Source organism: Chelonus insularis, unplaced genomic scaffold (genome assembly GCF_013357705.1).
Source record: "Chelonus insularis isolate UGA/USDA-ARS -01 unplaced genomic scaffold, ASM1335770v1 contig_75_pilon, whole genome shotgun sequence".
NCBI classification, from domain to species: Eukaryota; Metazoa; Arthropoda; class Insecta; order Hymenoptera; family Braconidae; genus Chelonus; species Chelonus insularis.
This window is the reverse complement of record NW_023276737.1, coordinates 16,226-37,429: the sequence shown is the minus strand read 5'-3', so window position 1 is coordinate 37,429 and position 21,204 is coordinate 16,226. Positions and strand designations below refer to the sequence as shown.

At 29.3% G+C, this 21,204-nt stretch overlaps 4 protein-coding genes and 1 long non-coding RNA gene across 13 annotated transcripts; 4 read left to right on the top strand and 1 right to left on the bottom strand.

The window, feature by feature from the left end:
* Positions 1-822: 822 nt before the first annotated feature.
* On the top strand, positions 823-2,803 carry ifc (delta4-sphingolipid-FADS-like protein ifc). Its single transcript, XM_035090171.1, has 5 exons — positions 823-1,103; positions 1,204-1,380; positions 1,466-1,605; positions 1,691-1,904; positions 1,995-2,803. The coding sequence occupies exons 1-5, from the start codon at positions 1,022-1,024 to the stop codon at positions 2,345-2,347; spliced, it is 966 nt and encodes a 321-aa protein (XP_034946062.1). The 5' UTR covers positions 823-1,021; the 3' UTR covers positions 2,348-2,803.
* Positions 2,804-3,382: 579 nt separating this feature from the next.
* On the top strand, positions 3,383-4,824 carry Sgt1 (suppressor-of-G2-allele-of-skp1). The gene is made up of 5 exons (XM_035090130.1): positions 3,383-3,663; positions 3,796-3,906; positions 3,990-4,191; positions 4,279-4,475; positions 4,560-4,824. Exons 1-5 carry the CDS (start codon positions 3,622-3,624, stop codon positions 4,665-4,667), a joined length of 660 nt encoding a protein of 219 aa, XP_034946021.1. The 5' UTR covers positions 3,383-3,621; the 3' UTR covers positions 4,668-4,824.
* A 54-nt stretch (positions 4,825-4,878) lies between these two features.
* Positions 4,879-7,063, bottom strand: LOC118071143 (uncharacterized). 6 transcript variants are annotated; one of them, XM_035090123.1, is made up of 3 exons: positions 6,917-7,063; positions 5,830-6,064; positions 4,879-5,752 (listed from the first exon to the last, which is right to left on the bottom strand). In XM_035090123.1, the coding sequence occupies exons 2-3, from the start codon at positions 5,986-5,988 to the stop codon at positions 4,985-4,987; spliced, it is 927 nt and encodes a 308-aa protein (XP_034946014.1). In that variant the 5' UTR covers positions 5,989-6,064; positions 6,917-7,063; the 3' UTR covers positions 4,879-4,984. The 6 variants fall into 6 exon arrangements, with proteins under 6 accessions (XP_034946014.1, XP_034946019.1, XP_034946020.1 ...); XM_035090128.1 differs by having other exon boundaries at positions 5,830-5,960; positions 6,917-7,055; XM_035090129.1 differs by lacking the exon at positions 6,917-7,063 and adding an exon at positions 6,724-6,875 and having other exon boundaries at positions 5,830-5,960.
* Positions 7,064-9,992: 2,929 nt separating this feature from the next.
* On the top strand, positions 9,993-14,002 carry LOC118071141 (S1 RNA-binding domain-containing protein 1). Of its 4 annotated transcripts, none has more exons than XM_035090120.1 (4): positions 9,993-10,010; positions 10,991-11,099; positions 11,359-13,088; positions 13,172-14,002. In XM_035090120.1, exons 3-4 carry the CDS (start codon positions 11,367-11,369, stop codon positions 13,925-13,927), a joined length of 2,478 nt encoding a protein of 825 aa, XP_034946011.1. In that variant the 5' UTR covers positions 9,993-10,010; positions 10,991-11,099; positions 11,359-11,366; the 3' UTR covers positions 13,928-14,002. The 4 variants fall into 4 exon arrangements, with proteins under 4 accessions (XP_034946011.1, XP_034946012.1, XP_034946010.1 ...); XM_035090121.1 differs by lacking the exon at positions 9,993-10,010 and adding an exon at positions 10,887-10,904; XM_035090119.1 differs by lacking the exon at positions 9,993-10,010 and having other exon boundaries at positions 10,901-11,099.
* Positions 14,003-20,398: 6,396 nt separating this feature from the next.
* LOC118071161 (uncharacterized) lies at positions 20,399-20,767 on the top strand. Its single transcript, XR_004690856.1, has 2 exons — positions 20,399-20,464; positions 20,547-20,767. It is a non-coding gene; the product is annotated as an uncharacterized lncRNA (long non-coding RNA).
* The last annotated feature ends 437 nt before the right edge of the window (positions 20,768-21,204 follow it).

Here is a 21,204-nt window from a genome sequence, read left to right as displayed (position 1 = left end):
AGACAGAAAGTGGTTCCCTCTGAGGGACCGAAATCGAAGCAAAATGAAAAACTAATAGAATTGAATTTAATACAAAATAATCTGAAATCAACTCCCTGCGTAGAAAAAAAAATTTTTCAGAAAAGTAATTTAAGAAAAACAAGAAATTGACGATTGCGAACATCAATAAAAAAAAAGAAATTTTAATGACTATTTTGAATATCTAAAGGGACAGATAGCGAGCGCTGCTTTGACCTTTCAGCGTCCAGCCTTTCCGTCTTGCTGTACTTTTGAAGCAGACGCTCTTTTGAAAAAATTCCCAACTCATCAATTTAATTAACAATAATCGTCTATTGAATAACTGTAGGAATAAAAATTGGCAGACTAATAGAGAACAGTCTGATCTATAATCCTGCCCAACTAAAATAATTAAAAACCGTGAATCGACCGCGCAGGCAATTATGAGAGCATCAATTTTAGAGAAGAAGGTACAGAAACCATGCTTTTTCACCTTCTAAAATCTGTAGCGAGGTCAATTCACAGTTTTCAATCATTTTCATCAGACAGGATCATAGATCAGACTGTTCTCTATTAGTCTGCCAATTTTTATTCCTTAATATTAATGTTGAAAAAAGTTACAAATTTTAAAAGCTACAAAAATCATGTTTTCTGTACCTTCTTGTCTAGGCTGTCTGGCCTCAACTAATGTGAGCGGATCTACCACTGTCGCGCTTTAATTTTCTTTTCCCTCTCTCTTTTTCTATTCTCCCACTTGTTTCAATTTTTCTGACGCTTCTTGACATCAGCGCTGCCTGTAGAATTTAGGAGAACTATCCACCAACTCTACTTTTAGTACCAAAATCCCATCCCTAAGCTCGGCCTCCTTATTATATTCTCCATGGAAGCAACTAAGGAACTCTTTTCTCAGTTCGACAATATATAGTTGCCGGTACAATGTACGGAAAGTTCTCACATCGCTTTTGGTTAAATGATTAGTTAATTCGATATAAAAAGTAAAAGTAGTAAAATAAAATTGTTAAAAATGGGTCAACACGTTTCAAGAACAGACTTTGAATGGGTATTTACGGAAGAACCACATGCGAGTCGACGAAAAATAATTTTAGGTATAGTTACACATTAAGATTAAAACAACGTTTATCAGTAAGATTTAAAACTATTAAGCAATTGTTTAATTCTAATGTTGGATTGAAATTTAATTTCTAGAAAAATATCCACAGATAAAAAAACTTTTTGGTTATGATCCTAATTTTAAATGGGTAGTAACAGGAATGGTATTGGTCCAGTTTGCATCAATGTTTATTGTCAAAAATTTGAATTATCCAATGTTATTTTTATTGGCTTATTGTTTTGGTGGAGTAATCAATCATTCATTAATGTTAGGTGAGTCATGGCTTAGCTTATCATCTAACATATTTTTGATGAGAATTACTTACAATTGGTTTATTAATAATATTACTTAATACAGCTATTCATGAAATTGCTCATAATCTTGCCTTTGGCCACTCGAAACCGTTGGCTAATAAATTATTTGGATTCTTTGCAAATTTGCCGATCGGAATACCAATTTCAATCAGCTTTAAAAAATATCACCTGGAACATCATCGAGTAAGATTTATTAATTTTAAGAATTATGCTGTATATTTCATTAGTTTTTATATATTACGGTATCTTATCTCTTTATTGTTTCTAGTATCAAGGAGATGAGTACCTAGATACTGACTTGCCTACATTGCTAGAAGCCAAACTATTTTGTACGACATTTGGAAAATTTTGTTGGGTTGTACTACAACCATTTTTTTATTCATTTAGGCCTTTAATAACATATCCGAAAGCGCCAACACAAATGGAGTATATTAATTTAGTTATTCAACTAATATTTGATGCTCTAGTATGGTACTTTTTCGGTAAGATCAAATCTTTTCAAAATTTTCTTTTCAATTCATTCGTTGAATTTATTATTTTTGTGATTATTAACAATGAATCTTATTTCATAGGTGGCAAAGTCTTATTATATTTTATTGTTGGTGGTTTAATGGCTATGGGATTACATCCAGTAGCTGGACATTTTATTTCTGAACATTACATGTACAGAAAAGGTTATGAAACCTATAGTTATTATGGCCCGCTTAACTTTATTACATTCAATGTAGGTTATCATAATGAACATCATGATTTTCCTGCTGTACCAGGATCTCGACTACCAGAAGTTAAAAGAATAGCAGCAGAATTTTACGACAATCTACCTCAGCATCATTCTTGGACCGCTGTCCTCTACGATTTTATTATGGATCCTGATATAGGACCTTATGCACGGATGAAACGTAAACATAGAGGTCTTAAGTCATAAATTCTAATATATTTTGACAGTATACATACCAAGCAATATTATTTACAAAATGCAACAATATTTCTTCCAAACTTGTACATTTCAATGCCTTTTATGTATTGCATTCTAGTTGAATCAACTAATTTTATCTGTACAATGAATTTTCTACGAATCAATTATCTGTTAATTGTTATTTATCGTTTTTAACTACTCTAAGTTGTAACGATTTGCTATGCACATATTTGTCTAGTCTTTAAACTATCTTCCGATGATGTTTTTTTTAAATTAAGAATTAATTTTAATTATACATCAGATGATATCTTTCTTCAATAGTACAAGTATCATGTTTAAGATGTCAATTATAAAATATCTTGACTCAGGTTCACGCAACAAACTATTTCTAAAATAATTTGACAATTTAGTTAATACTATGCCACAAGTTTTGGAATATTATGTTACTTCCATTATAATACTTATTTTCATAAATACTAAAATTCAAAAAATAATGAATAAATAAATAATCACTTCATTAATAATCTCATTTTATGTAATATTTGCTGTGTTAAAAGATTAATCATAATTATATATTTTCTATACAAGTCTATATTTCTTTTATTAATGATTTTTACTTTTTTCAAAGATACATTTTAAAATTAATAATTTTTTTGTCAATATACATATGTATGAGTATTAAACAAAAATAATTAACAATTGTTGAATTGTTTGAACAATCTAATTTAAAAAAATTTATAAATTAAATTACAATAAAATGCTTTGCTTTTATCAACTGTCGAGCTACCAGTGAATCTTTTTATCAACAAAATTAGTAATTCAGTAATTTGTATACAGAGTGAGTCTGAACTTGTACATATATGTTGTCTTTATACAGAGAGAGGTCTTATATTTACATACAGTACCGGACATAAATGCTGTTTAATTTTTTGAAGGTTATACATGCAATTTTCCTATACTGTCCTATAGAAAATCACACAGCATTTATGTCCGGTACTGTACATACACTACGCGACATAAATGCTGTCTGAATTGGTATAAGAGAGTATAGGAAATTGGATTTATAACCTTCAAAAAATTGGACCGCATTTATGTCGCGTAGTGTATGTATTATATGTTAAAAACCAAAAAGAGGTCGTTTCGATTTTTTTCGTGATGTTTCCAGAAATTTGAAAGACTATAGATAAATCTACAAATTTGATATAAGTAGAATAATAATAGTGAATAAGTAAACATATAAATCAAATATTAATTGTAATTGATATAAATACTATAAAAGTAAAATGACTAATGATACAGACGTTACTAAAATTGAAAACAATCAAGTAAGTAAAGCTGAATCTATATTTTTTATGTTTCACATCAAGAGTAACTTTCCTATCAAAATAACATTTTTCTGCATCAAACCGTTCTGTCTATCAAATATTTGTGTTTGATTGTATCATTTATTATTTTAGATGCCTGCTCCAAAAATTAAATATGATTGGTATCAAACAGAATCCAATGTTGTAATAACCGTATTAACAAAGAATGCAGAGAATGTCAAGGTTCAATTCGAAGACTTTACAGTAAGTAATCCTTGAGTTTAATGATTGTAACAGTATTATTAATTCGGAATAAAATAACTTATCGGTTAAACAAATACGTGTAGTTAAGTGTTGGTGCGAAACTGCCATCGGGAAATGAGTACAGTCTGGAATTGGATTTAGCTCATCACATAGTACCACAGCAGTGTTCATTCAAAGTTGTACCATCAAAAATAGAAATTAAACTCAAAAAAAGAGATGCCTTACGATGGACTGTCCTTGAAGGAAATCCTGCTGTATCCGATTCAGTACAGCCGATACCTCGTGGTAAATAACAATTATTTCAACTTTAGTTTAATTACAGACACGTTTACGATGGAATTACGACGAATTTGTTATTTAATTTTTTAAAAGAAATTCTTCAATCTAATCAACCTCCAAAATATCCGAGTTCAAGTAAAAAATCGAAAGATTGGAATAAAGTTGAAAAAGAATTAGAGAAACAAGAGGCTGACGAAAAACTTGAAGGTGATGCTGCACTCAACTCTCTTTTCCAAAAGATTTACTGTAGTGGTTCAGATGAAGTACGAAGAGCTATGAATAAATCCTTCGTAAGTATCTAAAACTTAAATCTATTTAAAAAAAAAAATATCAATAAAATAGTAATTATTAATTACTCGTTTAATTCACAATAGCAAGAGTCTGGTGGCACCGTGTTAAGCACAAATTGGTCAGATGTTGGTCAAAATAAGGTAGAGATGCGTCCACCTGATGGTATGGAATGGAAATCATGGGATTCTTAGAGTTTATTATAATTTTTTGAATGAAATTTGACAAACTTCTGTCAACTTTCAATGTTGTTATTGAAAAAAAATATTTATTCTTCAAATACATTAAGATGAAAAATTTTTATTCAACTTTAATACTCGATTGATTTATTGTTATATGATTACCTGCAGTTCGTCAATTAATATTTGAAATAAAATTTTGCGTTGTAAATAAAATACTAAGATATATACACAACTGTATTTTTATTCTGTACATTATATACACATAACTTTATTTAAAATACAAAGAATACAAATTATTTGGCAAGTAATCCTTCCATTTAATCGAATAATTAAGTAATTCTGCTCAATACATAAATTAACGAAACAAAAACACATCCTAAAATTATTTTCTTTTCTAGTAAAGATACATTTAAATCTCCATCGGTTACAATTAATTCAGGAATTACACTTCGATGCATAACAGTCTTTCTTTCATTTTTTAATTCATCTATACTATCCTTCAAAGAATCGAAGTAACTTCGAAAAAGTGATTCATTTCTTCCTTGACCTTCTTCAATGATCTTGTGAACATCGACTATCCTTTTATTATTATAAATCATTGATCCACCCAAAGATAGTATCGCGATTATGGCGGATGCAAGAATCGATAAATATTTATACTTTTGAGCATTCATATTCTGGCTATCATGATATTCTTTTATAGCTGTTGCAAGCTGAGTAAAGTAGTCTCTCTCTTCATTTTCTAATAAATTTAATCGTGACATAAGTCTAGTTTTTTCTTGCAGAGCTTTATTTTCCATGATTGTTAAGTGTACATATTTAGGATCTTCCCGTTGTGTTTGAACTAATTCGGTATAAACTTCCTTCAATTTATCAGCAATCAAAGCTGATTGATGCATTAAATTTCGTCGACGATTTTGACAATCAAATAATTTATCCTGAACATGAATCATCTGCTGTCTGGCCACTTCTACGTCCTCCAATCCTGTTAAATGTTGATACCACTTCCACCATGCAACTAATTGCTTTGGAATTGGAGTAACTGGCTCCAGAGCTGCAGACTTCAAATCTTGAATTATTGTAGCTCCATTGATTTGCTAAATAAGACATAAATGTATATATTCTGTCATTGATGATCAATATTCATGTTTGTCTATATTTAACTGTTACATACCTTAACAATGGTATCATATTTTTTTGTTGCAACATTTTGGATGTTAGAAAATTGCACTTGAGCTCGTTCAGTTGCTGCTTCAATGGCATTTGTTAACATAGGCGATTTGTTAACTTTTGTGGAAAGTATTTCTACAATTTTTCGTGAAAGATTTGACATTATTATAAATCAAATCATGTCTCAAGTCCCGGTATTGATAGAGTCTATAGTTGAGGTTAGTTTAAATCGCAACCCACTAATATCCGGAAAAATAAAGATCATGAGTTTACTGAGGGAGAAAAATATAGTACAGTGATAACATAACTTGAGGTTAGTTTTTGTGGAAGAAAACATTTGTTGATTTGATTATGCAACTATATTATTATGTATATCACAATAATTAAATCATTAATATGAATTTTCTTTGCGGTTTTTATTTTTTTCTCGAAAAAACTTTAAATAGTAAAATAGTTTATCTAATCGTAGTTCACAAAAGAACTTTTAATTTTTACAGGATTTACAATAATATCCATAATTTTTACTTTTTCTCTTTTTATTCGGTGAAAACTAAAATGGTAGAAATTTATTTTACATACTGAATGTTTTTAAGGACAGCTACCTTCATTTAAACATAAACCTCTAAAATTGAGGAAAAATTTTGCCCAAAAAAATTTCATTCCGTAATTGTTACATTTTGCATTGAATTTATCTGCAAATTTATCTATCAGAGTAGAAAGGTAAAGAGAACAAAATTTTATGCGATGAAAGGAACCCTATACTCAATATTATTTTTTTCCGGAAGCAATAGTGATAATTCTATTACTTACAGAAAAAAAAATCAAATATGTCTGAGTTAAATAAATAATAAACTTGATAAAATACTTTAAAAATTAACTAATGACAATAAACACCTACAATTGGTGTATTTACATCAATAGTTTCAGCTTCTTTACTGGCTTAAAATTTCCTAAACACTTTTAATTCAATTATTCTAAAAAACAAACAAATTTCAAATAATTTCTCAATTAAGGGGGAGATTACGGTTTCCGTGGCGCCGCGATTTTTTTTGACTCGCAAAAATTTTTGTAACTTGGTACAATGTACTTACAGGATGATTTTTGATCATTAAATGGTCCGGCCAAAGGCCGCCACCGTACACTGACAGAAAAAATGTGATAGCTAGAAAGTATACTAGCGGCAAACACAAAATATACTTAATTTGAGTATAATTATTTTTTGATGCAAGTACATTTTATATCAAAATGAAATTTAAAGTGTACTGTACAATCATCAAGTAAACTTTGTAATCTTCTTTTATTATCTACCTACTTGAGATAAACAAAATACATTGGCTCACATTATACTGATTCCAAGTAGAAAGACTACTTAAATACAAGTACTTTATTTTCATAAAACTTGTATACTTATTACTTCTTCAACCGCTTGTAGTCTACTCAGGAGTAGTGTATTCTGTATTTAGACTCAGTATTTTTTTTATTTATTTTAAAACGAAGTTTTACTGATTCCAGGTACTTTCTTTACCTGCCTTCCGAAACTTTTTTACCTATCACTTTTATACTGGGGACAAGTAAATTCTATAATTCGCCACCGGAAAAAATTTCTGTCAGTGTAGAGAACTCTTTAATTCTGGAGTCCAAAATTAAACCCATGTATAAGCCCATATAAATCCAAAATTTAAAGTATCGATATTTCGAAAACTAAGCGAGATATAAAAAAATTTTATTTTTTATTTTCGTCTTAGTAAATAAACGTAATTGTTGAATTCTTTTGTAATTTTCTAAAAAAATAAACTTCTTTTTACGATTAAAATTTATTAATAAAATAAAAACAGATATCAAAATTTCTTCCTATGCTATTTATGGTGCATGTATTTTAATTTAAATTTTGTGCCATATCAAGTCGTTTAATGCACATGCGCGTGAAACAAAGATAGAAACGGTACTTTTATCAAGAGACACGTTTATTTTAGTAGTGTCTCGAGCGCCAAGTATGAATAGCGGTGACGAAGGCACTACCGTGTCTCTATTCCGCTCAAATTAGCACTTTTGAGGTTACGCTCCTTTAAATTTCTAATTTCTCTGCAATGATGACATAAACTTTATTAAATAATCTTTGAAAACCCCATTGATTAGCTACGACAATAAATTGCAATTACTATTGTGTCCTCAAAATCATTTATTTGCAAAAAAAAATTGGCCACGCCCCTTGGACCGCATTTTAAGTAAAAAGAATCTTTTTCCTTAAAAGTACGATTTTTTTTTATAAAGTTGGTACTACCATGAAGTTGCTGCATGACTATGGAAAATATTATGTTGGTAAAAAACGAAAGAATTACTGAGGCGCCAAATTATGAATGTAAATTTTTTTTGGTATAAAAAATTAATAAAAAGTAATAAAGTTTTGGGGAGTGTATCAATTGGGGGGGGGGATATACCGTGTACCTATTACTTAAATAAAACAACCATCTTTCAATAAATGTTCTTTTAGCGCTGTTGAGGGAAAAATCTCAAGCTGCGAAACAAAATGTAAAGGTTATTTTATTGCAATAACAATGAAGTAAAGTACAACCAAATGAACATTGTCATTTTATAGTTCAATGTCTTTTTCTTTTTCCAGATATTACACATCAAAAAGAAAAAAGAAGAAGAAGAGAAGTTGGAAAAGAAAAGAAAAGGGTTTGACAAATTATTAAAAATATTAGGAGAAAATTAAGTAGATTTAAAATCATGTTTTCATGTGTTTTTGAATTTTTTATAATTTTGAGGTACAGATAAATTTAAAAATATACTTTTTTTGGTAAATAAATAAAAAAATATAAAAAAATAATCAATGAATATTCTACTAATCATAATGAATATACTTTATATCCAATAAATACATGTACTAGAGGATCATTGAATAAATAAACACAATGAACGGTTGAAACTGTTTCTACTCTACCAACATTGTAAATTTACTGCTAGCACATTTCGAAAGGGGCACAAATGTTATATGGCCAAAATGTTCAGGACAGTATAATTCTGGTACAAATGTCGCTCCAGTACAATAGTATAAGGCATTAAAGACGCAACAGTTAAAATTGTGTTAAAATTATTAATAATTTTTTTCAAAATTACTTTTTATTTGAATTAAGTTTTTGGGAAAATTCTAAATATAGATTTACAGAAGAATTCAAATAGTTATTCTGTTGACTTTTGATTCACTCTCATGTGAATGCAGCATGAATCTTCTGTCTACTTACGACTTCATTCTGAACGGTCAATTTCCCCCTAAAGAAAACCAAAGTGTACAAAGTCCAGAGATTGTTATTTATTTTATAATGTTTAACGAAAATTAAGTGACTCATAAATGATAAGTAAGGTAGCTAATCTATTTTTTACATTTAATCACAATAATTAAAAATTGAACATAATAAGTATTTCTTTTCTTTTATTTGTAGGAAATTCTCATGAAAAAAGTTGATGGTGGGAATGCAATAGAAGAGAAATTGTATCCTACTAAATTGAAGAAAAAGAGAGGAGGAAAAATTTAAAGAATAGAACTAAAATTTATGTGCTCATATGAATTATTGCACTAATTGTTTTACTTACATCTCCTCACTTATTACTTTTTAGATTTTATAAGTTAAAATCAGAAAAGGCGCAAAAATCTAATATGCCGGAAAATTTAAGGTGCCGCTTCTAATTCTGAACCTGCGTGGATGTTATGCGCGACGATCGATCGTACATTCAGCGCTGTCATTATGCCGTGTCCGTATTATGCCGACCGAGTTTTTCGGTATCGAAAACGACAAATATTTATGTACATTTTAAGTTGATAGGTAATACATAGAATGTATTACCGATGGTTTGACGTTTTAAAAAAAATCGTTTTACGTTTTTTGAAAACTAATTCATGTCCTTCAATCAATAATTTTGTTTATATCTCAAGATCGGTAAAAGATAACAATTTTTTTTTTATTGAGTTGATAGTTAAATACTACCAGACTGAAGACTATTATACAGTACCGGACATAAATGCTGTGTGATTTTCTATAGGACGGTATAGGAAAATCGCCTGTAGAACCCTTAAAAAATTGAACAGCATTTATGTCTGGTACTGTACAATCTATATACAGATAGTGATGTCTGTTCTAAAATTCCATGTCGTAGTAACGGAGTCGAATAATATATATTCCATTTGTTGTACAAAAAATCGTGAAATCACACCAAAAACCCTAACGGACTTCACAAAAATACGCGCCAAGTATGAATAACGAAGACGATAATCATCGTTCATCAAGTGCGATCTCTATAAAACTTCTTTATGTGAACAACTACAAAAATGCATGAAATCATTGCAGCCAAGTATTTGAACATAAAGATTAATTATATTTAATAAAATAAAATAGAAATGTTTTTTAATTTTCGTTAAATTATTATGTAATTTTTTACATAAATCAAAGACAAACTCTTTATAATGAGATAAAAAAAAATTCAATACATGAAGAAAGTTGACAGCCTTATTACGTTTTAAAATTTTAAAAATAGAAAAAAAAATTGAATTAAAAACAAAATTTCTCTTTTTTATAAAAATTTATTTAAACACAATTAACTTGGCGTGGCTATCGATTATATGAACCATCTAATCAATTATAGTTTTATCTACAGCTGTAAGAGCCACGCCAAGTTAATTGTGTTTAAATAAATTTTTATAAAAAAAGAGAAATTTTGTTTTTAATTCAATTTTTGTTTCTATTTTTAAAATTTTAAAACGTAATAAGGCTGTCAACTTTCTTCATGTATTGAATTTTTTTTTATCTCATTATAAAGAGTTTGTCTTTGATTTATGTAAAAAATTACATAATAATTTAACGAAAATTAAAAAACATTTCTATTTTATTTTATTAAATATAATTAATCTTTATGTTCAAATACTTGGCTGCAATGATTTCATGCATTTTTGTAGTTGTTCACATAAAGAAGTTTTATAGAGATCGCACTTGATGAACGATGATTATCGTCTTCGTTATTCATACTTGGCGCGTATTTTTGTGAAGTCCGTTAGGGCTGTTTTTGGTGTGATTTTCTATCTCTGTGTGTAATATCTTATGCTTTTAAATTGAAACGACCATTTTAAAGGCTGTTTTCATGACGCGTCGCTGGCATTATTTGCATTTAAGGGTCCAATTAAAATTTACGTTGTTGTCACATTTACGATATGTTTTATCTCACTTCAACATAAAATACTCAAGTTTTAAATTTCATTCCATCTAAATTGAAGACGATAAGGTACTTAAAAAAATATTTTCATTATGGTTTGATCGTTCGACTTATTCAGACGCATCATTCTTCTACTGACATCAATTTTTATAAAGTACATTTTTAGTGATAAGAAATAGGAAAGTTGAAAATGATACACATTTTTTGTTTATCACAGTTAAATAATGTTATGATTGATATGTGTGTATGATTTTTCATAAAATTAAATTATTTTTTTATATTTATCGGTGTTACATGATTTAATTTTATTTTTTGTTTATGTTCTCAGTGTGAGTCATGCCAAAATTAAGTTCTAGTAAAGAGAATATAAAAGTTATTTCGAAAAAAAATACTGGAAAAAATAAACCAGAAACTATTACTAAAGTTAAAAGAAAGAGAAAATTAAAGGAATCTGAAGCAACAATGGGTTGTCTGTCATCAAAAAAGTTAAAAACAGAATCTAAAGACGATGTATCAGCAGGAAATTTGACGAAACAAAATGTAAATACACAATTACTAACAGATGACTGGAATCATATCAATTATGTTTCTCATTCTACGAATATATCTGAATCTGTTACTAAAGTTATTCTACAGTATTTTGATAATGATAATACAATTCCTTTCATTGCGCGATACAGAAAGAATCAAATAGGTGGATTAGACGCAGATAAATTAAGAGAAGTTAAGGAAAGTTATGATAAATCTAAAACAATTAAACATAAAGCTGAAACTATTATAAAAGCTATTGAAAAGTCAGGAAAAGGATCATCAGAAATTTATAATGCAATTAAATCAGCAAAGACCTTAAATGAACTTGAAGATATTTATGCTTTATACAGAACTGGTTCCAAAAGAAATTTAGCAGATAAAGCTAGAGAGCTCGGATTAGGTGGAGTAGCGGAAGCAGTGTTACGTGGTGATAAGATTCCTCACTTAAGAAGTCTAATTGATTCAGGTAGAGAAGGATTAGAAAGTGAGGATGAAATCAAGGACGGTATTATTTGCATCATAGCAGATATCATTTGTAAAGATAATAAGACTTTTGAAAAAATCAAAGAACTAAGACAAAAAATTCCTATACAATTAGAAACTAAGAAATCTGTGAAAGCTAATACGACTGAAAATCCAGCTAAGAAAAAGAAAAATGATGACAATAAATATGAAATGTATTATAACTGGACAAACACAAATAAAAATATTTATCCTTATCAAATTTTAGCTATTAATAGAGCTGAAAAAGAAAAAGTTATATCTCTACAAGTGACAGTTCCTGATAGCTTTGAGATAACACTTAAAAAATTTATCTTGAATATATTCAAAGCTGGTACGAATGCATCACCTTTTCATAACATACTCATAAACAATGGATTTCGTCTTGCATATAAAAAATCTATAAAGCCAGCAATTATCAGAAGAACGAGAAGTGAAATGAATGAGCGAGCTGAAGAAGCATCAACTGAAGTGTTTGCAAAAAATGTCAAACAATTACTTCTTACACAGCCTGTTCGTGGTAAAAAAATTCTTGGGATAGATCCTGGATTTGCTCATGGATGTAAGATAGCTGTTATATCAGAGCAGGGCGATGTGTTAGATACTGCAACTATTTACCCTCATAAAGAAAAAGGCCAAATATTTCGTGACTGGAAAAATGAAGCGACTGAAGTTCTCTCTGGTTTAATTCATAGACATAAAATATCGACAATAGCATTAGGCAATGCTACTGCCTGTCGAGAAACTGAAGAATTTCTTTCTAATCTCATTAATTCCAGAGCATTTGGCGATGAAAATATTTTATATGCTATTGTTAATGAAGCTGGGGCTTCAACATATAGTTGCACTACTGAAGCTAAATGTGAATTTCCAAAATTAGATTACAATATTATATCAGCAATATCAATTGCTAGAAGGCTTCAGGATCCACTTGCAGAGCTAGTTAAAGTTGAACCTAAACACCTGGGAGTAGGAATGTATCAGCACGATATGCCTGAGAAACAGTTAATATGTAAATTGAATGAAGTTAGTAATGAGTATTTAAATAGTTACCGTCAAAATTCTGTAACCCGCATCGAGTATTAATTAATTCGCTTTGTGTTTATTAGGTCGTGATAGAAGTGGTAAGCTTCGTTGGTGTCGATGTAAATACTGCGTCACAGAGTCTCCTAAAGAGAGTTGCTGGTTTATCTGAGACTAAAGCTACAAACATTATCGAATGGAGAAAGAAGAATGGGCCTTTTATCAACAGAAAACAGCTGCTCAAAGTTAAAAATATCGGTAGTAAAACTTTTGAACAATGCGCTGGATTTATCAGAATTTTACCTGAAACTGCGAAATCAACGAAACAATCAAAGGATTCACGAAAAATCAATTTTAATTATTTGGATCAAACATGGATACATCCAGAGTCATATAACATCGCAAATGCATTCATTCGAGCTGCGAAAGTTAATATAGCAGATTTAGGTACCCGCAATTTTATTTCTGCTGTCAATGTGTTCATCGCTAATAAAGGTTTCGACAAGTTAACTGAGTTATTTAATACTAATGCAACAACACTGGAAATAATATACAAAGGACTGACAATGTCAAAAGGTGAAGACATAAGATTTCAGTATAAGGCACCACTTTTTAGAAAAAGTTTACGAAGTATTAATGATTTAAGTGTAGAATCCGTACTTAGTGGCGAAGTACGAAATATTACAGATTTTGGCGTATTCATTGATATTGGCGTCGAAAAAGATGGACTTGTTCATTGGAAAAATTCAGAAGGAAAACTTCTTGTACTTGGTCAAAGAGTTAATGTAAAAGTTAATAGTATTGATAAAGATCGTTACCGTATTGGACTTGTTTTAGTTTGAATTACGAAAAGAAATGATCGTTAGTTGTAATGTGTTTAAGTGAATTTTTTTACTAAAAATTACCATTAATTAAGTTTTTTATAAATACAACATTATTTTTATAATAATATTAAATAGTTTCTATTTATAAAAATTATTTTTTCTGATTAAAAATATATTTTTTAGAATAAAAATCAAGGATCTGAATAAAATCATTGATTGATATTTCTATTCATATGATATAACTTAGTGATAAATCAATTTTTTAATGAAATAAATCAATGAAAAGATGTCTCATTAACTTGGTATAAAGTACCAGTTGCATTTAATTCTTCAGGATCATAATAAATAGACGTTTCATTTGAATATGTCGTGAGGTAACAATGATTATAGTAAAATACCTAATTTATATGACGCAGTAGTTATGAAGACTTGTTGAAACTGACGCAGTGCTGTTCTTCACAATATAATACGGCTCAATATAGGGCGAATAAAAACCTCATGAGTCATGAGACGAAAAATCAATATGCTCATTCGTCCTACCAAATATTTTATGAATGAAATAATGTAGAACGAGAACTTGCCTCACAATAATTTTTTATTGTAGATTAAATTGTCATTGACAACAAAAGTTTATAGATGTCAATGGAATTCTTTTTATTTTGGTTTTGTTTAAATAGAATCGACTCAGGTAGACATTGATGTCGTATAGGTCCACATTGGAATTTCGATCGTTTGATAATCAAACTTAGACGTTCGGCGTCAGGAAGTCGCGACGCTCTCGTTTTCTTTCTCGGCATCGCGTCAATGAGGGGATTTGTCAGAAATCCCGTAAACAAACTTTACGGTACTTAATAAGAGTCCTATTTGAAGATATTATTGTCATTGTAGTAGTTTCATGATTGTACCATGTTTCCTAAATCAATTCTTGTCATTATTAGTATTCTGATCAGAGTCGCATAGTACATCCTTATAACATTTAGTGAATGTAGGTAGAAGTATTTTAAAGATAATTATATTATCAAAGTGATTTATAAAGAAAATTATAGGAAGAAAAATACGAAAGATTCACTATGTGAAAGTATTATTGATCAGTTGATTTTAACTGCAACTGTTTAGTTCAACTATTCAAAGAGACAACGAGCGAAACACGAAGCATTTAAGAGGATTATGGAAATAGCACTCACAAGTTTTGTGGAATGCAATAATGCTTGAATCTTTAAATCACTAGTCTATAATGAATTTCATGGTGACTGCATCTTACATCTCGAAATCAATAAGATCGCTAAAGCATGTAACAATGTTCTTGGGGTGGGCAACGCTCGTGCTGATATCTAAAAAATAAAATGTATCATATTATTGGATAAAAAGGTCTTTCACCTTTCTTACAGTATTGCATGGTATAACGGAAGGTAATTAAAACAGGTCAAGGGTTTGAGCTGGATAAAACTTTGCATGTACTTGAGTTAATGAAGCATATTGTAAGGTACTATTAATCGAATCAATAATATTCCAATTTTTTCTTTATTAATATTCAAAATCATTCTCATCGAATAGGTACAGCTAGCTACTTCAATCAAAAAGTGCAAACAATTTTCAATCAAGAAGGTTCTTCATTATGTCTACGTGACTGATGACTCATAAAAAATATTATACAATAAATAAGAATATAAGAAAGCTTTTAAAAAAACACTTTAATTAATTAATGTACTAGAAAATATTTTTCTTTCAATTGAAGGCATCTCGGTATAAAAAGTATTTTTTTTCGAAAGTAACACACAAAAAAATTTAGATCACTAGAGATTTATGAAGGAAAAACTAAATTTTATATAAACTTGTAATAGAGAATCTCTTCTTCATTTAGAACAATCAGCATGCTGATATGCATATTTTATCATAATTCATAAAGTTGACATTTATTTTTCAAGACTGTAAACTTAATACACCATTAGGATGTAAAAGGATAAGGATTTATAAGTTTAATATTGTTAGAGTAATTAACATCAGTTAATTTCATGTAGGCTTCGAACATTCGATAACAGAAGCTTAGTTAAATCGCTCTTGCGTTACATTTTCCTCGTCAATTCTAATGTCAAGTGGCAACGTTAAATTATTGGAATGCAATTTACGTTAAGTAAAGTCTGTTTGACGAATTCATTTATTTGATTTAACACATAAAATTTATCATCAAAAGCTTTATGTTAAAAAAATCTACTTGACCTATCTTCTAATTGATTAGGTTTGTTAACAATGTGAAATGTTATTTTTCTGATTTCTTCTTTATCTTGTTTAAATATTCAAGTTATGTAATTAGGTAAAATCATGAAAGTAGATGAATCAAAAAAGAGTAAGCTTTATAGCTATCAACCCACTTTTCGTTTCACGAATGGATTTGTTTCTTCTGGGTGGATCGTTGACCTTTCACGAGCTTTCCTAGAGCGAAGATGAACCCCTGATTGCAGCTATGAGAGCTCGGTCAAGTTATGACACGAAGAAAAGAAAAAAGTAAGCAATAAGTTATATATTCTTCTAAAATACGACTGTTATTCTCTGTTGTCTATTGTTTGTCTTTCTAAATCTGATTCATTTCACCTATCTTTTATTTTAATCGTTGTTCATGTTTTCTAAAAATCGATGTACGTGAATTTTTTAACATGAGTGTTATTATGAAGTGATATAGTTAAATTATGAATGAAAAGAAATTTAAAAATTTAGCTTCTTAAATTTACTCGCCAATTTAATTAGTGAAATAAAAGTTTTTCAAGTTTTAAAGTAATTAATTAGATATGAAAGATCTGGTTGGTTTGATTCACGATTTTCATCCTCATGCTTTTTTATTATTTATAATTAAAAAAGTACATAAAATTAGATAATTGAATCATCAAACTACTTGAGAAATTTTTTTCCATCTAGTTTTTCATTTTCAATGACCTTTTACCATTTCTTTTTAATTTCCGACAGCTTTGTGGAAATTGAAGTAAAGATTCTTAACACTTATTGAGCGAAAACGAAGGCATGAAAAGTGTTTGAGCTTTCATTTACTTTGATGGGTCGAATTTTTTTTTAAGTGACTTTACACTTTAACTCATACTAAACTTTCATTTTAGTTTTTTCCCTCAACAATAATACCTTTAAGTTATTGCTATTTATGTGGTAGCTGATTTTAACAAAATTCTCTTCCTTTCGACTTTGACGTCTTTCACAATATATATCAGTGTATACATCGAGAATTTGTCATCACCTTTTTCTAACAGCATATTATATTGAAATAGTATCACACTAATATGTTCTTTCAGCGTTAATATGATGTCACATTAGAGAAAATTCTTTTTAACTAACGTCATTTTGTATTCTGTCTCAAAAGGTTTTCGTTAAATAGAACAGTTCTCACACCTATGATGCACCGTAGCACGTGATCAAGTGTAGAATAGGAGAATATAGCTTTATTCGGTTATCAGGTCCCTCGTCTTTCACCATTCGCTTCCTTTTATGCCAAAGAGAGTACTCATTTTACATCGCTGAAAGTTTTAGTAAGTAATCCACCAATTCTACTCACTAAACATGACTGACTTTCACTTTAGAACTTGTCTATTGTCTCGAATCTTGGATAAATTATATGCACACCTAGTGCCGAGTATCTTAATCCAAATATAAATTTATTCACTATGATGAATAACAGTGCAATTTACAAATTTAGAGAACAGAAACTTTTCAACATTATTTCAGCATGAGCGATTTCTTTGTGGATTAATAGCTGTAATTTTAATAACGAAATTTCCAACTTTCTTTGACTCATATTAATTCTAACCAAATTTTAAATGTTATTATTTTAATATTAATATATGAAATATAGTCATGCTTTTAAGATGATTGCCCGACCCGAAAAATTTCAATGGGTCTTACATTGATTACATTGTTATAACATAACTTTTACATTGGATACATTGCTAAAAAATTTTATTTTACATTGCTAAGATCATTCTTACATTGAAAATGGTATAAGCAATGTTAAATTAATATATGGCAATATTAGTAATGTAAGAGTAAGATTATTAAGGTTTTACATGTAGATCTTGAGTTTACATTGGTTACATTACTAATCATCTAGAAGAGCAATATAACTAATATTAAAAAAATATGAAGCAATGTTACCAATGTAGAAGAAGAATTATAAAACATTTCATGTGTGAATCTTGAGTTTACATTGGTTACATTGATAATAGTTTCTGGTAATATAACCAATGTCAAAAAAAAACATCGTTAATGGATGATTATTGTTTTTATTTTTATTTTATTAAATATTTCGTAACAATGGTAATTTATTATTAACAATATTTCAACTGTTGTACATAGAATTCAACTGTTTATTAACAGAAAATAAAAAAAAAATTATAAATCAATGTAGCACAGTGGGAATCGAACGGTACGCGCGATCTTCAAGTCAAGCAACATTTAGGCCGGTGGTAAATATATGGATGGGTGACCGAAAGGGAACACCAAAAATAAAAAAAAGCAATATAACCAATGTCAATACCAATGTAGTTCTAAATTTATTTTCTTTTTTCTCAATGTATTATGATTACATTGCTTTTATCATTTTTACATTGCTTCTTTCTTTTCCTTGATAACATTGAATTGACATTGCTACTACAGAAAAGGGAATTATGCAAAGGATACAATGTTGAACCAATGTAATCTTAAACATTGAAAATGAAATTTAATTTAAATTATTTTTACATTGGTTGTATTTCTAAAAAGCAATGTAACCAATGTACAATCCATCGAAATTTTTCGACTCGGGCGGTCTACTAACTTTTATTCATTAAGAATAGGAATCAATAATTGATTATCATATATTAAAGCCATTTATGTTGATTTAAAATTATTAACACAATTGAATAAACATTGATGCAAGAAACTGTAAATATATTTAAGCATTCTTACAATTTAATAATTGTATCAAGACTATCCAAAAATTATTTATAAATTCAACAAGATGTTTTATTTCTAAATGTATGTACAAAGATTTGATGAAAAATTTAAGAAAATGTTATTACATCATTACGTGATATCATTCTTGTTTATTGGGAAAGTAAAAAATTTATTGATTTGAGAAAATCATAATCATCTTTAAAAAAGATGAACTGGAAAGGATATGGATTATGCTCTTATAAGATATACTGACTATCACAATTATTGTAAAAAGAGGTCAACTTATTAATAAATAATTATTTGTTCAACAAGAACCATTAATTAAAAGTTCATCAATCATTGTTAATAAATAAAATGCAGTAAAACCAATGTTTTTCCAATTCTATCTACTTTTAATAGATGCAGTTTGAAAGCACTAAAATCATTAGTATTAATTACTTAATCATTATTAATATTATTATTACTATTGTCATTTATAATTATGTAGTTAATTATTATTTTGTTTGAATGATCAAAAATACACATTATACAATACAAATTATTCTAGAGTACAAATATCATAATAATGTATTATAAAATAAGTCGTGAAAAGCAAGTATTACGCATTATTGATCTCATCAAAAGTCAAATTAAGCTATTATAAATAAACAAAAAAAATATATTATTATTGAAAATTCAAGTATATACGTCACACTTCTACGAAAGTATATGAACTAAAAATGATTGTTGATTTCACATATTCTAATAAAAACTATTCTTGATATAAAAATAAATTTCAGTCATATAATTTATTATCTCTGATTTTATTTCAGGTCGTTAATGATGGTTTGCAGCTATGACCTCACGATTATCACTTGAGAATATTATGGGTTTAACGAACTGGTATTTTCAGATTGTTACTGACCTACCTTTTTGTGAGTTATGCAAATGCTGACTATTATAAGTCGTCAAACTGGATAACTTGAGTGTTGCCTGAAGATACAAAGGCGCGGCTGATGCACAACGGCCAGATGTATTACAACAACACGAGCTTATTCATCCGTTACGTAAGGATGACCCCGGAAATTTTCGTTCCTCTCAGATCACCTCTCACTCATCATCATTACAAATTATTGGACCGTATATCCGGTCATTACTTGATGAATAGTAACTTCATTTTCATCGACTTATTTAACAGTGCGTGTCAAAGAATACTTCTCACTGCCACTCAGTATTTAATTTTTCTCTTTTTCATGTTGGTAAGCGAAATTTTGTAACGCTTTCTTCTTCTATTAACCATTGCAGAATGTTAGATAATGAGAAAAATTAGCAACAATTGATTACATGCTTTCATCGTTGCTGCAGTTGAATATCCAAATAAGGGATTTAATGAAGAGAATAGATAGTGTGGGCTAACGAGGCAATTAATTGCAAGGAGGTCGCTTAGAATATCGTAGGACTATCCTCCAGAGTGAGATATATACATATATCTCTAGCGTGTAGAAAAGTATTATGCTCAAAGATTTATCTTTTCGCTTTTATTAAGACAGATAGTACACCGCTGTCATAACGGATGATAATCAGCCATTTTTATTTTCCTGGTTATACGCAAACTCTTTCCTGGACTTCTTAACAAGCAGACCTGTGGTACGTGACATTGAAAATTTTACAAGCATGATGGGTTAGTTGACAACAAAACATAGGATCTTCTAACTATAGTATATTCTAGGTAGGAGATGCTGCAGGAAAGACACATGATGAGAGGTAGATGATTGGACTGAGCCAGAGAGAATGAGGGTTGTTTCAAGCCCGCATATACCCGGGAGCAGCCACCTCGTCACCGCGAATACACTAACGCATAATGGGAGTTAGGTTCGTATACAAATGGAATCTCTGGTGAAAAGTAGTTTCAAAGCGTCTAGTCCGACAATAGTCTGTAAAAAAAAAGTATGAGATTGAAATGAATAGCAACGGGACTCAGGAAATAAAGGGGAGATACTGTCGATGTTAAAGGTGGAAAGAAAAAAATCTACTATTCTGCTCGCGCGCACATGGACTTCAATGCCAAGGTTCAGTTGATAAAAAAAGACCTTAGTCTGTACGCAACCAAGACTTAAAAAATGTCTTTTTATCATTTTATTCACATTCAACATGTAAAACGGCATATATTGGATGAGTGAAAGAAAATGATGTTCTAGCACATGTGCATACTTTTACGTGGACTTACATGGGTATTCAGATAGATGAGAATGTGGAAGAAAACTACATTCAGATGGTAAAAATATTTTTTATTTTTACGCTGTTTCAATTCAAGAACAATTGCTGCACTCAGATGATTGCTATAATAAGGAATAATATTACTGATTTTCACATGTATTGAATCCGGT

Bases quoted from the DNA above. Each gene is read 5' to 3' on its own strand.
- ifc (XM_035090171.1), top strand. From the start codon at position 1,022: ATGGGTCAACACGTTTCAAGAACAGACTTTGAATGGGTATTTACGGAA. The intron at 1,606-1,690 runs GTAAGATTTATT...TATTGTTTCTAG, and splicing joins ATCACCTGGAACATCATCGA to TATCAAGGAGATGAGTACCT. The intron at 1,905-1,994 runs GTAAGATCAAAT...CTTATTTCATAG, and splicing joins TCTAGTATGGTACTTTTTCG to GTGGCAAAGTCTTATTATAT.
- Sgt1 (XM_035090130.1), top strand. From the start codon at position 3,622: ATGACTAATGATACAGACGTTACTAAAATTGAAAACAATCAA. The intron at 3,664-3,795 runs GTAAGTAAAGCT...TTATTATTTTAG, and splicing joins CTAAAATTGAAAACAATCAA to ATGCCTGCTCCAAAAATTAA. The intron at 4,476-4,559 runs GTAAGTATCTAA...AATTCACAATAG, and splicing joins GAGCTATGAATAAATCCTTC to CAAGAGTCTGGTGGCACCGT.
- LOC118071143 (XM_035090123.1), bottom strand. From the start codon at position 5,988: ATGTCAAATCTTTCACGAAAAATTGTAGAAATACTTTCCACAAAAGTT. The intron at 5,753-5,829 runs GTATGTAACAGT...TGTCTTATTTAG, and splicing joins AATATGATACCATTGTTAAG to CAAATCAATGGAGCTACAAT.
- LOC118071141 (XM_035090120.1), top strand. From the start codon at position 11,367: ATGCCAAAATTAAGTTCTAGTAAAGAGAATATAAAAGTTATTTCGAAA. The intron at 13,089-13,171 runs GTTAGTAATGAG...TGTGTTTATTAG, and splicing joins TAATATGTAAATTGAATGAA to GTCGTGATAGAAGTGGTAAG.